Source organism: Neovison vison, chromosome 7 (genome assembly GCF_020171115.1).
Source record: "Neovison vison isolate M4711 chromosome 7, ASM_NN_V1, whole genome shotgun sequence".
Taxonomy (NCBI): domain Eukaryota; kingdom Metazoa; phylum Chordata; class Mammalia; order Carnivora; family Mustelidae; genus Neogale; species Neogale vison.
In genome coordinates, this window is record NC_058097.1 from 188,960,651 (window position 1) to 188,973,975 (window position 13,325).

A 13,325-nucleotide genomic window follows, 5' to 3' on the forward strand; every position below is an offset into this window, starting at 1 on the left:
AACCCACGCCTTGGCTGCACAGAACAGCTTTATAAGGGGCGCCGGTCACAGGTGTGCGTCGTAGTAATACTCGGCCATGTCTGGCCCGTCACGCTTGCGCTGCTGGGCTCGGGAGAGGAGGGGTCGAGGCCCTCGTGGCCAGGGGTGCTTGGGTCGAACCCCATAGTCTGAGAAGAGAAGAGGGTGTGGGTGGCAGGGGGAAATCCACCAAGATCACCCCAGAATGGTGCCATTTGGGATGAAAAGCCCTGGAGTCATGGTGTGGGTGCCCTCCCCTAGGGCATGTGTCCCCGGGGGTGGGGGCCACGCGGGGCAAGGGGAGGGGGGCGGCTGGGCAGGGCAGGGCTGAGATACTACCATCCACTAGGCCGGAAAGTGGCTGCGAGAGTTGCAGAGGGGCTGAAAATTCTTCAGGAACAGATTGCTGAGGCCTGTGGGAGGTGTTAAGGTGCTCAGCCCGGGCCCTTTTAGGCCGCTAACCACCTCCCTGTGAGGGCTCAGGGTGGGGGACTGTGTGAGCTGCGACACCCAGGACTATGGCACCAGCCAGTCCTCTGGGAAGCGGAGCGGGAGGCAGCACGACAGAGCCTCACCTTCTGTGGGCCCCTGAGCCTGTGCCCCCGGGTGTTACCTCAGTGGCTGGGGGCGGAGGAGTGCAGCTGCCAGGACCAGGTAGAGGAGGAAGAGGCTCAGCCCAGCCCTGGGATGCAGAGCCCCCAGCATGGCGAGAACCATCTCCTATCAGGTCCCTGTCCCCTGGCTTCTGCCTGCCCCTCCCCCGGCAGAAGGACGGAACTGCTGCCCACTCCCAGGCCACCTCACAAAGGGCAGGGTTCCAGGGCTCGGCCAGGCCAGAAATGTCCAGCAGAGATTTGGTCTTCGTTTCATATTGTCGACGCTGTTGGCCAACAGGTGCCAAACAGTTTCTTGCTCTAGTGTCACTGCCCGAGGGTTAAGGGCATAGATTTTTGGCATCTGATCTCCATTCGTAGCCCCACCTTGTCTCCTGCGAGGCGGCCATGTCAGTCGCGGGCCGCCTTCTCGTCTCTGAGGTAAGGTGCATACCTAGGTGCCCAAGAAGTGGCACACAGGAGAGGTCATGTGGAGCCCCAGCCGTTCGCACTCCGCGGCCCTCGGCCTCCTGTTGCCACCCCCCCAGTGACGCCGGGACCGTCCTCCAGCCAGAGAGCATCAAGAGACTGCTCTAAGAGACCCGCCCCCCCAGTTCTCCGAAGCTTCCAACAGCCCGGCGCCGGGGCTCCCCAGGCCCTGCCACCACCCCTGAGGCTGGACAGAGGGCTTTTGAGTCGGTGGTAAAGCCTGCTCCCTAGAGTAGAAGCTTCCCGAGGGTAGAGACTGGTTTTGTTCAAGGCAGGATCCCCAGCCACAGCCGGTAGATGTTCAGTAAAGATTTGTTGAATGAATAAATGCAACATGCTAGCACAGAGCTGGGCTCCTCCCGGCCCGTCGGAGCGCGCAGCCCAAGCTCACCTCCAAAACCCCGGCCCGCTCCAGACTGTGCACTCAGAACCCAAGGGCTGAACAGGACTCTGCACTTCGGGAACCCCATTGCTTCTTAGCAGACCTTCCGGGGGCCCAGCCCTGCTCCCGTAACTGCCCACGTGCCCAAGGCCGGGAGAGGGACATTCCTGGCTCCTGGTCCTCAGCAACCCCCAGGGTGACAAGTGCTGGCATCTCCTTCAGACTGTCCCTGTGTGCTCTGAGCCCACACACTAACTGCTCAGTGGTCATCTCCCTTTCTGTGTCCTAGACACAGCTGTCCCTCAACAAGCCCGGGTCCCCATCCTCTGTGGGCCGGGAACCCACAATTCTGGACACTCTGCCCAATTCAGTCCCTCGTCCCTCACCCTCCTTGCCTCTAAGATGCCACCATCTCCCTCTCTAGCCACACCCACTCCCGAGCCTACCTGAATCCAGGCCCATCCACTGCTGGAGGATTCTGCCACTGTGTCCCTGTGCTCAGCCTCCAGCACCGCCCGATGGGAGCCCCTGCACTAGACCGCTGGGGTGAGGTGTATTTTTTTTAGCAAGTTTTTATTTGAGAGCACGAGCAAGGTGAGGGGCAGAGGGAGAGGCAGATCCCTGCTGAAGGACTCCGACTTGATCCCAATGTGGGATTTGATTCCGGAACCCCGGGATCAGGACCTGAGCTGAAGGCAGCAGGTGCTTTACCGACTGAGCCAACCAGGCGTCCCAGGGATGAGGTTTAAAATGCTCCCCTCCCCGCTGCCTTCCGGAGGCAGGTCTGAGTTTCTTGCAACTTGCTGTGCACAACGTCGTCTCCCAGCTGAGGCCTGCAGGACACTGATGCAGGGTCACCCCTACTAGAATAGAGGCCTCCCTGACGGGTGTGCCCTCCACAGGCATCTTTCCTCTGCTCTCCCACCTTGGACCTGGCCTTCCTCAGGGACCCGCTCCTACCTGTTCTCACGCCCTGCATGCCTCATTTCCGTGTCTCCGCTGGTGGGTGAGTGCCCGGCGGGAAGGCCTGCTCTCCTCCCGCTGCACGGACAGCTCCGGGCCAGACGCCACTTATAGGATACATGCCAGGCAACAGTCAGGGCTCCAAGCTGTGACCTCCCTGAAGGTCCTCTCACCCTCCAGTCCTGGACCTGGATGTGCCTTCGGGGGCGGGGGCAGGGAAAAGCTGCCCCCTGCCACAGCTCCCCTCAAAGTGACAGAGGAAGTGAGGCAGGGTAGAGGCTGGTGCGGATGGAGCCCTTGGAACTCAGAGGGCGGCTTATTGGGCTAGACACTGCAGCAGCAGAGGACAGTCTGTTCACAGGGGACAGGGGTGGCGGCTGAGAAGGGGACAGGCCAGGCAGATCAGCCAGGCAGATCTGCCAGGCTGCAGTCGCTCGGTCTGGGCACTTGCACCTTCCCCAGCAGCGTGCGTGTGCGTGTGTGCATGTGCATGGTCTCCAGGGAGCTGGCAGGGAGTGTGCATGGAGACCCCAGTTCACACTCCCGAACCTGCACCCACTCAGGCTCTGAGTCCCCTCTGACACCTGCCCCCAGCATTGGCCCCATGGCTGGCTGGTGCCTATGGGAGAAAACCTCCCGCCATCAAATGGGGGCTGGTGGGGGCTCCACGAGTCCCCAAACCAAGCTGGGCCCACCATTCACCAGGCTCTGGCACAGAGAGGCTGGCAGGCTGGAGCGACAGGGCCCTGGAGGGAGGGGGCAGACAGAGGCTCTGGCCAGAGGCCACACAGGCAGCTGTCACTGCCTGCCCAGCTGGGCCTTGTCTGTTGTCACCAGGATCGGGGACAGAGGTGTGGGATTAACCTCCGCAGCTGCCATGGCCAGCAGCTTCCCACGCTTGCAGAGACCAGATCCCAGCTCTCTGTGGCCGGAGAAGCCCAGGCCCCCATCTCCACCGAGGCTTCTCAGCCCAGGGATGAGGGGCAGGAGGCAGTGGCTCCCCGGCCAGAGATGTTCGGGAGGCGCGTGGGTGGCCTGGCTGCTGGGCGGGGGCGCCAGGAGCGCCGGGCAGCGGGATGGAGACGCCACAGGCGGGCTCGCTGCCAGAGTCGGTTTATTAGGGTGAAGGGGCCCCAGGGGACCCAGCGGCCGGGGCACCCCTGCCCCTCCCTGCACCCACTCCTGGGATAGGTCAGCCCCAACTGTAGAAATAAATTTTCTGCCAGGCAGGCAGGTAATCCATGAGCGGCCCTGCAACGAGAGGGAGTTTGGGGCTGAGGGCCGGACTCCAACCTGGCCCCAACCTGACTCCGCTCTACCTGAGGCCCTTCTCGGCCTCAGCGTCCCCAGCCCGGCTGCCCACATCTGCTGGGCCACCAGCCCCACAGACTCTCCCACCTGCCCGCCCCTAGGAAAGCAGCAGCAGCAGCAGCAGCAGCGACCTTTGTCCCCTTTGCAAGGAGACCCTCAGGCTTCAAGAAGCCACGGGGCTGGTCCCACTGTGGACACTGATGGCCTCTCTGCTGAGGGGAGAGCTCCAAACAGCCTGGTGGGCACCAGAAAGCCCCAGAGAAGCCAGCGGTATACGGCTCCGGGGTCCCGGAACAGCTAAGGCTGACAGCCCAGGGTGGCCCTACACTTCTCCCAGGACAGGACACCCCTTTCCAGCCACCCCTGAGGCTCTATGTACCAGCCTGGTCCTGCCCAGGAACTGTCACCCGCCCAACCTGCCCTCTGGGCTCCCTCTCCTGACTGTGTCCAGTGGCCCGTGTCCTTGACTATTGTCTCTTTATCTCCTTGTCATCTGATTCTTGACACAAATCAAGTGATTCCGTGACACTCTGTAATCATCACATCCCTATCCCGCACTTACTTGCCACCAGGCCAACGCCCGGAACGTGGTCTGCCAGCAGCTGGAGCAGGAAGAGGATCCTCGCCCTGCAGAGACATGAGCAGGAAGCAGGCTGAGTAGGGGATCTCGGTGCCCACCACCCCGGCCATAGGCCTGGACCAGCTATAGGCCTGGACCGCCCACAGCTCAGCTCCGGACTTGGCCTTACTCGCGGCACCACACACAGTCCTCCCTTGTCCTGCCCTTCCTTCTCCTGAGCCAACGCGTTCCTGGGGCACTGCACATGGGCCAGTCCCAGCACAGGGATGGTGAGGGTCCAGAAGGATAGCCCCACCTTCGAGAAGCCCCGTGAACCAGAAGAGCTGAGCCACACTGAAACCTTATGAGCCAATGTTGAGTGACCAGGCCCCCTGAGGGAGGCACACTCAGAGGAAGGGGCCAGGGCCAAAGCCTTATTTTTTGTTTTTTGTTTTTTTAAGAGATGGCACTTTCCCATGGGAGGAGCTGGGGCGACACGACAGTGTCTCTTGTTGGTAACAAGAGAAATGATGACAAGACTCGGCATCTGTTGAGTGATTCTGTACCAAGCACTCCCGTATGTCTGAGGTCACAGACGGCCTCCCACAACCCTTTGAGGCGGGCACGATCAAGTCCCCGTCATTCAGATGAGGCACAGAGAGGTTCAGTAACTTGCCCAAGGTCACACAACTGGAAGGCAGCCCGGCCCCAGAGATGACACTCGGTCTCTGACCGGAAGGACAGAGGGCTCCCCACACAGCCTGCACCCCAGAGCCGCTCAGCAGCCCACTCCCTGTCCTTTGGGGAAACAGGAATTTCTCTGGCAGGTTTCTAGACCTTTCTCAGTCTGAGCCATGGCTGTAAGGGTACTAGGCTGGTCTGCTCGGCAGGTGCCACACTAGAGGCTCGCCGCCTATGGGGCCACCTCTGCCGGTATGGTCATCTCAAAATGCCTCAGTTCCAAGATCCTGGGGCTATGCTTCCTCTGCAAAGGGCAGACCGTTTGTTGGGGGAGCTCATATGGTCCACGTAAGTCTCTGGAATATTCCTTCAGAGCAGGAAATAGGATTTGGCTTTAGTAGCTTGTGAGCTTGCAAACTTAGCTGGAAACAGGGACAGCCAGGCCCGACTGTTCTCACTGAGGTGGCATTAACTGCAGCCCAAACTCGCTTCCTATTGCCTCAGAAACAAAGCAAACCAAACCAAACCCAAACAGAGGCTGTGCAGTCCTAGCAGGAAATGTGATTCCGGGTACGACTGCAGTCTTCCAGCAGAGGACTTACTAAGACAGGAGCCTCTGGTCTGTCTCCTGGCCCCCGTCGCTGTACAGGGACCACCCCGCCTCCTCCAGATCGCAGTCACACCTCAGGCAGTCACCCGGCAGACCTTGGGGCACTTGGTCCCAAGCCACCCCCCAGATTGCCGCCAGTGGGCCCTCTGAGCCTGGCTAAGGCCGGAAGCTCTGGGCCCTCAAAGGAGACAGCAGGGGCTGGGCAAGGTAGGGAGAGGCTAAGAGAGAGCATGAAGGTGGCCCCTGGCTCTGCCACAGGCCAGCTGGGCGGCTCAGTTTAAGGCGCCCAGTTTCTGTGAACCTCAAGGGCCTCTCTGCAATGTGGGGCTCCAAACCACTCAGCAGGAAGAAAGCACCCCCCAACCATCCCCACGGCCCCGTCCTCAGCATGCCCAGGGCTAGGCCAGGGGCCTGAACACCCCAAGGCAGTGGGTGCAGCCGGGCCAGGCCGAGGGTGGGCCTCGCCCCTCCTGGGGCCCGTCCTCACTCGGAGAAGCGGTCGTAGAACGGGGAGCGCAGCAGGTAGTAGAGCAGCAAGATGGTCCGTCGCCGCAGCTCCAGCCGCTCCCTCCGGCTCAGGCCCTTCCTGTCGCTCAGGAGGCTCAGGCTGGGGGCAGGAGGGAACGCGGTCAGGGCCAGCAACGGGGGAGGGGGCCCCCCTATCTGCTCCGGTGGAGACAGGTCTGCAGCACAAAACCCAGCAGAGGGAGCGGTCTCTCCGGGCAGGCCCAGGCTCACCTGGTCACATCCACGACCCCAGAGAGGAGCCAGGGTGTCCACGACCGCTGACCCCACAGGCCCAGGCTGAGCACTGATGGCCATGGTGTCAAGGAGGTCTCCAGCACATGGCCCACCCCGCCCCCCGCTCCCCATCGGCCCGTCCTGCAGGGCTGGCCAGCCGTGTGGGCTGAGGATACAGTGCAGCAGTGGCCGGGCGATGTACAAGGACTCTGCGATGGTCTCCTGGAGGCCCAGAGGGGTGGGGGCGACACTCAGCTCCTCGCGCTGCTGCTGTTGCTGCCGTCCCTTCCGCTGCTGGGGGGCTCCCCAGTGCCTCGAGTGCAGGGATGGGGCTAGAAACACAAGGGCCGCGGCTAAGCAGTCAGGCCCAGGCTGACCTCAGGCCTGAGGCGCCCGGGCCACAACATCCTACACTTACTGTTCTGGAGGGTTCGTACCACTCGGTTTGACCGTTTCCCCACGTACGACTGCTCCTGGCTGTCAGTGCTCTGGTCACCATCTAGCAGGGACAGACAGAAGGCCATGCTGTCAGAGGGCCATGTTTCCAGCAGAGCCTGTGGAGAACACGCGTGCGGTGAACGCTCCTGGGGGGCTGAGGGGAGAACAGGTGAGCGTGGACAAGCCTGGACCAAGGCAGCGGCTGAGGCAGGACGCAGTGGCCAGCGATGTGGGGTCAGCACCATCCCCGGCCTGGGGAAAGTGCAGCATCACCGGTGGCAGGGGAGCCAGCCAAGAAGCCAGACCTCCCTGGGGACTGAAGGGAGGGAGGGAAAGAGGGAGAGCTCAGGCCTTCTCAGGCCTTTGCAATCAATATGATCAGGAGGAGAAGCAAAGAATGGTCCCCATGGAGGGCCAGAAGCATCAGGCCAACCGGTAAGGAGTATGAAGCCCCAAAGGGACAGATCTGCCAGGTACCCAGCCTCACACAACTGTGGCACTTGAGATACAGAACAAGGCCCATGGTTGGCAGGACCTCTGTCTCCACCTCATGCTGTCCCTCGTTCCTGCCACCCACAAAAAAGAATGAAGACACTGGTGCCAGGAGTCCTGAGTTCAAGTTCTGATTATGCCTCTACCCTCATCCTTCTTTTTTCCCTCTGTACAATACAGGGGAATGAGAGCAAACTGAACTGCTGGGGATAGATGTGCTCTCTGAACAGACAACACCCCACTCCCGCCGGCCCACTCGAAACCCACGAATTAGTTCCATGTGCCAGGCCGCTCCAGAGAGTGGCAACAGCTTACCAGGGGGCCGTGCCTGGGTTTCCCTGTCCAGCGGAACAATGGGGGGTGAGGTCTGGAGGCCAGCCTTGAACCAGATCAGCAGGAACATCCGCAGGACAGCCCTGGGTTGGGAGTATGACAGGGCTGCGGGGGCGATGGCTAGCCAGCAGGGGGTCAGGGGTGCTCTGATGAACCCCATCCAAACTGCTGGCCTGAGTCACCTCCACCCAGGACCTGCCCTCCTCAGTCCCAACGTACTTGGCCAGCTGGATGAGGGCGATGACAAGCCAACGGCCCACTTCACCCCACACCTTGGCGGCCCCCATCTCCATGAACACTTCCACGCACTCCAGCACGCTCAGCCATGTCAGCAGCTTCTGCTGGGACAGCGACTGCAAGGACCCCAGGCCAAGAGGTCAGGGCTGGGGGGACCAGTCCCAGGCCATCCCCCTAGGGGAGGTGGATTTTCCCCTAAAACTACCCGTGTAGGCCTGAGTTCTCCAGGGGGCAGAGGCTACCCTATGCCTCTGAAACTCAAGTCTCTTCATCTGAGACAGGGGCACTAACAACTCGACCCTTCCCCTGATGAGACGGCCTGAACCTCAGCAGACGTGGGCATGTCTCACACTGAGACGGTAACACAGGCTACACACGCAGTCCCAAAGCTTCCCGCCCTCAGCTCCTGCCAGAATTCTCACCACAGGCAACTTTTTCTGAAGCGCTCTCCGCAGGATCCCATCATTAAGCAGCACGAGCAGGTTAGAGGCAGAGTACACTGAGAGGGAGAGGTGTGGCCTTCAGGGGCTGCCCCTGCTGCCTCGCCACCCTCCCCTTCTCCCCAGAGCTGCAGGGATCACCTGTTACCTGCTCTACTCCTCCTGCCCCAGACTGTGTGGAAACCAACCCGCCTCCTCACCCACTTCCTCAGAGCTCCCCGCTCCCGGGTAAGATCTCGTGTGGGTGGCTGGAACACGAAGGGATGGTTTGATCTCTGTGACAAAGCAGTGACTGCCCTGCCCCAGAGCCCTGGGTGGCCGGCTGCCCAGAACTGCCCCTCGCTCTCACAGCCATGGATGGGTGGTCTTGCCTCCTGGCCTCCTCTCTCTGCAGCCCACCCCCCCCAACCCCGCCCAGAGGCAGCTCCAGTTCTACCTCCCGTGCTCCCTGGGCAAACACTACTGAGGCAGTTACAGTCTGAGGCTCCTCCAATGTGAGAAATCTGGGCTTGAATCCTGCTTCTCGGATCATCAGTAGTTGTCCCCTAACCTCACTGAGCTGCCCCTTTAACTGGACACTGAGGACAGTTACACTACCCCCCTCCTATGACTCCAGGGAAGATTAACTGGGCAAAGGCAGGCAAGGTACTTGGGTCAGTGGCCAGACCAGTCAAGGTCCCCAGATTTGTCTCTGGTCTATTTGGGGGGCGGGGGGAAGACGTCAAGACAGTGGACTCTGGAACTGTGTCCGATTCAGCACAGGACCATGTAACGGAAAACCTAGGACTGCGGACGGGGGTGGTCCCCGCTCTGGGCAGCCTCGCCGCCCCCCACCCACCCCAGAGCCCCACTCACCCAGCTCTGACAGCTCGTGCGAATCGGAGAAGCGACCTGGGGAGAAGGCACAGGAGGCGACGGTGAGCATTCGCCTCAGCCTGCGGCTTCGGGCGCAGACGTCCCCTCCCTATGCCCGACGGGAACCTGGACGGAACTTCTCAAGCACAGCGATCACTACTCTGATTCCGAAGGGAAGGGGCCAGTGGGGGTCAGGGGTCAGAGCCCCTAAGGGCTGGGGCAAAGGTCAGGGTAGCACCTGCCAGCAGGTAACTGAGGCCCCGCACTGCAGTCTCCAGCTGGGCCGTGGCGGCCGGGTGACGAGTCACGTACTCCTGGTAGCGGAGGCTTAGAAGCCGCAGTTTCTCCATCCTGCCCTCGGGACGGATAGACTCACGGACCGACAGCACGACCAGCTGCAACACCCTTCTTCCTGCGCCCTCCTTCCTGCTTCCGGTCCTAGGCCCGCCTCTTCGTTGCTTAACTTCCGAGGGCCAGAAGGATAATGACGTGAAGGGCCATTGAACCACCCTTCACCCCATTGCCTAAATCACCTCCCTCCAGGGTAGCGCTTAGCAACTGCGGGCCTGATCCCGCCCTCCCTGCTGCTTCAGGTCATTGGTTAATACACACTCCGCCCCCGACCCTCCCAGCGGCGTCGGGACCCGGTTCTTCCGCCTTCCGGGTGGGCGGCCCTTGCGCCTGCGCAGTTAGCAGTTCCAGGGAAGCTCCCGCGGTAGTCTGAGCAGTTCATTCTAGAGAATGGACTAGGACCCTAGAGTCTTTCCAATAGAACACCGAGAGGCTCGAACGGGAGGACCGTATTTTAAGGGGGCGGGGAGGTAGTCGGCTAAAGGAATTACGATCAGACTTGAGGAGGCGCGGGGACAGTCCTGGCAGGCGTCCTTTTGGCCACTTGCCTCGTCTCCCGACCCCCACCAGAGGTAGTGCTGGGGAAACCGAGGCAAGGAAGAATCCAGCCCTCCACGCAGTCTCGATCCCTGGTCAGCCACTGTTAGTGCTGGGCTTCGGCCACAGCTCCCGCATGCACTATGCGGGTGTGCAGTCCCATCCTCGCGGAGAAAACTCGGTTTCCGCCTTCGGTTCTTGGCTTGGGGTGACTTGGTCGAGCGCTTCCCTTCTCTGGGTCTCGAGTTTTCCTATCTGTAAAATGGTTTGAGGGGAGCCTTGCTCCTTGAACTCCGGCTCAATCTCAGAGCGCTTTTCGGCCCTCGGATGCACCTTCCGGTCCTCAGCTGGTCCCCAAGGGACGGGCGAGAATACCGGGAATCTTCCCATACCCGGCGGCCTCCCTGAAAGAGGCTGTGGCGGGACAGGAGCCGCCAGAGGCGGGGTATCTGACGCCCTGGGGAGGCCGCCACTGATTGGCTGTAGGGAAAGGGGCGGGGCCTGGGTGGGGTCAAGGGTCTGAGCTTTTGGGGACCTGACTCGCTGGTTCAGGGAACTCTGAAAGTAGTAACACGTTGTTTTACCTGATTCCCTCCACGGATTATCAGCAGGTGTGGAAAGGATCTGCTTAATAACGCCCAGCCACATTCGAATCTTGCTGTAGTCTGACCACAGAGCCTAGACGGCTTCAACAACACGACTCCAGCTTAGTTTTCTTCTATATCAGGTGGGGAAACACAGCTACCCTCCCTACTCATGCTAAGCAATGATGACCCTGGGAGATGTGTCCAGGGGCCTCGGGAGAGGCTAAAGTTCTTGGAGAACAGAGGGGGCAGTCGTGGGCATCATCAACACGGTTTCTCACCACCTCCTGGATGCCAGGCTTACTCCTAGACCACTCTTTCTGGCAACCTTGCCAGCTAGGTGTGAACTCTTTTTCACAGATGGGGAATAAGAGGCCCCAGTAGGCGAAAGGACTTGTTCCAGGTCATGTGACATGGCATTGGCCAAATGGACCACAATGTGCGTCTCCCACAGCAGTGCCCTCTCTCCCACTGCCCACAGCCTAGCAAGGGCAGTGACACAGTGAGGCCACGTGGTCGTGAGTCTAGCCAGTAGATGGGGTTAAGACCAGGGCTCAGGGCATTTAGTGTTGGGCTCTTTCTCCTTTCCTCCCTGTACCCCACCATTTTAATGAACCTGTTCCCGAACCTCACCAGTGGGCACTCCTCCAGTCTCTCCCTCTGCAGCCGTGGAGAAAGTGAGGACAGGACGGGGAGTGTGAAGTTTCTGTGATACTCGCAGGGCTGACGGGCCTGTGGTTCTGGGGAGAAAAGGTGTGGAGGACAGAGAAGCAGCATCCCCCAGACAGAGTGAGGGGCACTGGCCTCTGTTTCTCCACCTTCCCTGCAGGACTGGGAGAGGAGAGCCGGCCCAGCCACTTTGGAAGCAGCAGGGTTGCCTGAATTTCCTCTCCAGATCTCAGGCCTGATTAGGTCCCAGAAACAAAGAGTGGCCATGTGTGGAGGAGGTACTCGGCAAAGCCCCTCCCTGCTGGGTCCCTCTATCTGGCATTGGTCACCTGGCTGGGATGGAAGGGCCTCTGGGCAAGTTGGGCCAGAACCTCCCATTGGTCAGGTCGGCCCTGAGCCACAGGAGAAGAGAGCTAGACCAGTCTAACCAGTATAGAGGAGGTCACTTAGGCCCAGAGAGGGGGCCTGGCTGGGCTAAGGTCACACAGCAAAGTCCTGGGCAGAGCTGGGTCAAAACGAGGTTTCAGGCCTAGAAGACTGCCCTTTCATATGGCCACACCTGTCTCCCACTCCAGGCTAGAGATGAGGGCCAGAGGGGCTAAAGGCTCAAAGTTCCAAGTGCCAGGAGAGCCTCTGCACCCCCATCTCCTTTTAATTCCCAGATGTGCAGGGAACCACCATCAGTCTCCATGGCAACCATGACCCCAGCCTCCCAAACTGGACCTTCCTGGAAAAACCCCATCTCCCAGAGAAAGGTATCCTGGCATCTTGAAGGAGGAGGCTTGAGAGGGTCTCATGCTGGACTGCTTTCCACAGCTGCTTTTGAGCTAGGATCTCCCAGCCCTTCATTTTAATAGGTGAAGTTGCACTAACCTGTCTGGCAGAGAGGCCTGGGGCATTTCGTCCACTTTCAGCACCGATTTAGTAGTCCCTGGGTGCTGGACTCTGGCTGGGCTCCCGGGGTCCAGTACAGGACAAGATAGACAAGGCTCCAGGCCCAGGATTAGTCTTCTTCTAGGCGGGGAGACCTGCTATAAACAGGTCTACGAGGTCAACTTCCAGGAGGGCTAGGAATAAAATAAACCAAGGGAGGTGGAAGGAGGAGCCCGCCCTCGGGAGGGTTGGGGTAGGCAACCTGGTGGAATCCAGGCAGGAGGAATATCAGGGGCAAGTCCAGGGGCAGGAAGCCTTCGAGTAGAGCAGCAGGACACTTTGTCTTCAGGGAAGAGCCTAGGAAGGGGTCTGAGTGTTGGAACAGGTCACTTCCCTCCTCGGGAGAATAACGCCTGCGTCACAGGACCCAAGGGAGGGTTAACCGAGACGAGGGGAGGGTTAAACCAGACGAGGCTCAGCAAACCTCAGCACCGGGCCTGGCACGAATGTGCGCTCAGCCAGACGTGACTGTTCTCCTTCACGGGCCAGAGCGCCCACCGCTCCCTCCAGGGCCGAGGCCAGGCTGCGGTCGGCTGCGGGGTGCGAGGTGGGGCCGAGTCAGAGATCCAGTCCCAGCCCCAGTCACAAGGCGCAGGTCTAGGCAAGGGTGGGGAATCCCGGTCCCCGCGTCAGGGAGGCCCCTCGCCAGCTCCCGAGCAGGAGTCGATCTTCGCAAGGCGGCTTTGTCCGTGTTGCCAGAAATGAATGGGGGTGGGGAGGCCCGGGAGCTCCAGGTGCTCCGAGTGCTTGGGCAGGGCTCGGCCAGCCCCGCCTCCAGTGCCCGGAGCAGGTGTCACGGACCCTCGAGGCCCCGCATTCCACTCCTTCCGCCTTACCCCGGCTGTCCCTTTGATCCCGGGCCCGGGGTCACGGGCTCCTCCCCCGATGGGAGGTTAAGGGAAGGGGATGGGGCCTCAGAGCTGGAAGAGGGGGATGGGCTCAGGGCAGGTGGCGGGGACCGTGGCTTCCTGGGTGGCTGCCCCTGCTCCCTCCAGCCATCCTGGGGGTTCCCCGGGTTCCTCCCGGGCTTTGGGGGGAGCATCGGATGTCGGGGCGGAGGGCGGGGCCAGCCACCCCTCAACCCCCGGGGTCTCCCCGCCCCTTTGGGC

General features: G+C 61.0%; 2 protein-coding genes across 6 annotated transcripts; both read right to left on the reverse strand.

The window, feature by feature from the left end:
* Positions 1-45: 45 nt before the first annotated feature.
* Positions 46-881, reverse strand: C7H11orf94 (chromosome 7 C11orf94 homolog). The gene is made up of 3 exons (XM_044260948.1): positions 632-881; positions 358-431; positions 46-167 (listed from the first exon to the last, which is right to left on the reverse strand). The coding sequence occupies exons 1-3, from the start codon at positions 733-735 to the stop codon at positions 46-48; spliced, it is 300 nt and encodes a 99-aa protein (XP_044116883.1). The 5' UTR covers positions 736-881.
* Positions 882-3,542: 2,661 nt separating this feature from the next.
* PEX16 (peroxisomal biogenesis factor 16) lies at positions 3,543-13,030 on the reverse strand. 5 transcript variants are annotated; one of them, XM_044259162.1, is made up of 15 exons: positions 12,641-13,030; positions 12,157-12,350; positions 11,248-11,354; positions 10,615-10,716; positions 9,381-10,285; positions 9,143-9,178; positions 8,270-8,346; positions 7,830-7,963; positions 7,593-7,693; positions 6,766-6,846; positions 6,524-6,679; positions 6,345-6,417; positions 6,094-6,213; positions 4,319-4,383; positions 3,543-3,696 (listed from the first exon to the last, which is right to left on the reverse strand). In XM_044259162.1, exons 5-15 carry the CDS (start codon positions 9,490-9,492, stop codon positions 3,638-3,640), a joined length of 1,014 nt encoding a protein of 337 aa, XP_044115097.1. In that variant the 5' UTR covers positions 9,493-10,285; positions 10,615-10,716; positions 11,248-11,354; positions 12,157-12,350; positions 12,641-13,030; the 3' UTR covers positions 3,543-3,637. The 5 variants fall into 5 exon arrangements, with proteins under 5 accessions (XP_044115097.1, XP_044115094.1, XP_044115095.1 ...); XM_044259159.1 differs by having other exon boundaries at positions 12,157-12,513; XM_044259160.1 differs by having other exon boundaries at positions 12,157-12,314; positions 12,419-13,030.
* Between the last annotated feature and the right edge of the window lie 295 nt (positions 13,031-13,325).

What these genes read in the sequence shown, in the direction of transcription:
- PEX16 (XM_044259162.1), bottom strand. Translation starts at nt 9,492, where the DNA reads ATGGAGAAACTGCGGCTTCTAAGCCTCCGCTACCAGGAGTACGTGACT. An exon ending in GCCCTCATCCAGCTGGCCAA is followed by an intron (nt 7,694 to 7,829) that starts GTACGTTGGGAC and finishes CTCCCAACCCAG; the next exon opens with GGCTGTCCTGCGGATGTTCC. An exon ending in TTCTACGACCGCTTCTCCGA is followed by an intron (nt 4,384 to 6,093) that starts GTGAGGACGGGC and finishes ATGTCTCTGCAG; the next exon opens with GGCGAGGATCCTCTTCCTGC.
- C7H11orf94 (XM_044260948.1), bottom strand. Translation starts at nt 735, where the DNA reads ATGGTTCTCGCCATGCTGGGGGCTCTGCATCCCAGGGCTGGGCTGAGC. An exon ending in CTCCGCCCCCAGCCACTGAG is followed by an intron (nt 432 to 631) that starts GTAACACCCGGG and finishes CACCTCCCACAG; the next exon opens with GCCTCAGCAATCTGTTCCTG. An exon ending in ACTTTCCGGCCTAGTGGATG is followed by an intron (nt 168 to 357) that starts GTAGTATCTCAG and finishes TTCTCTTCTCAG; the next exon opens with ACTATGGGGTTCGACCCAAG.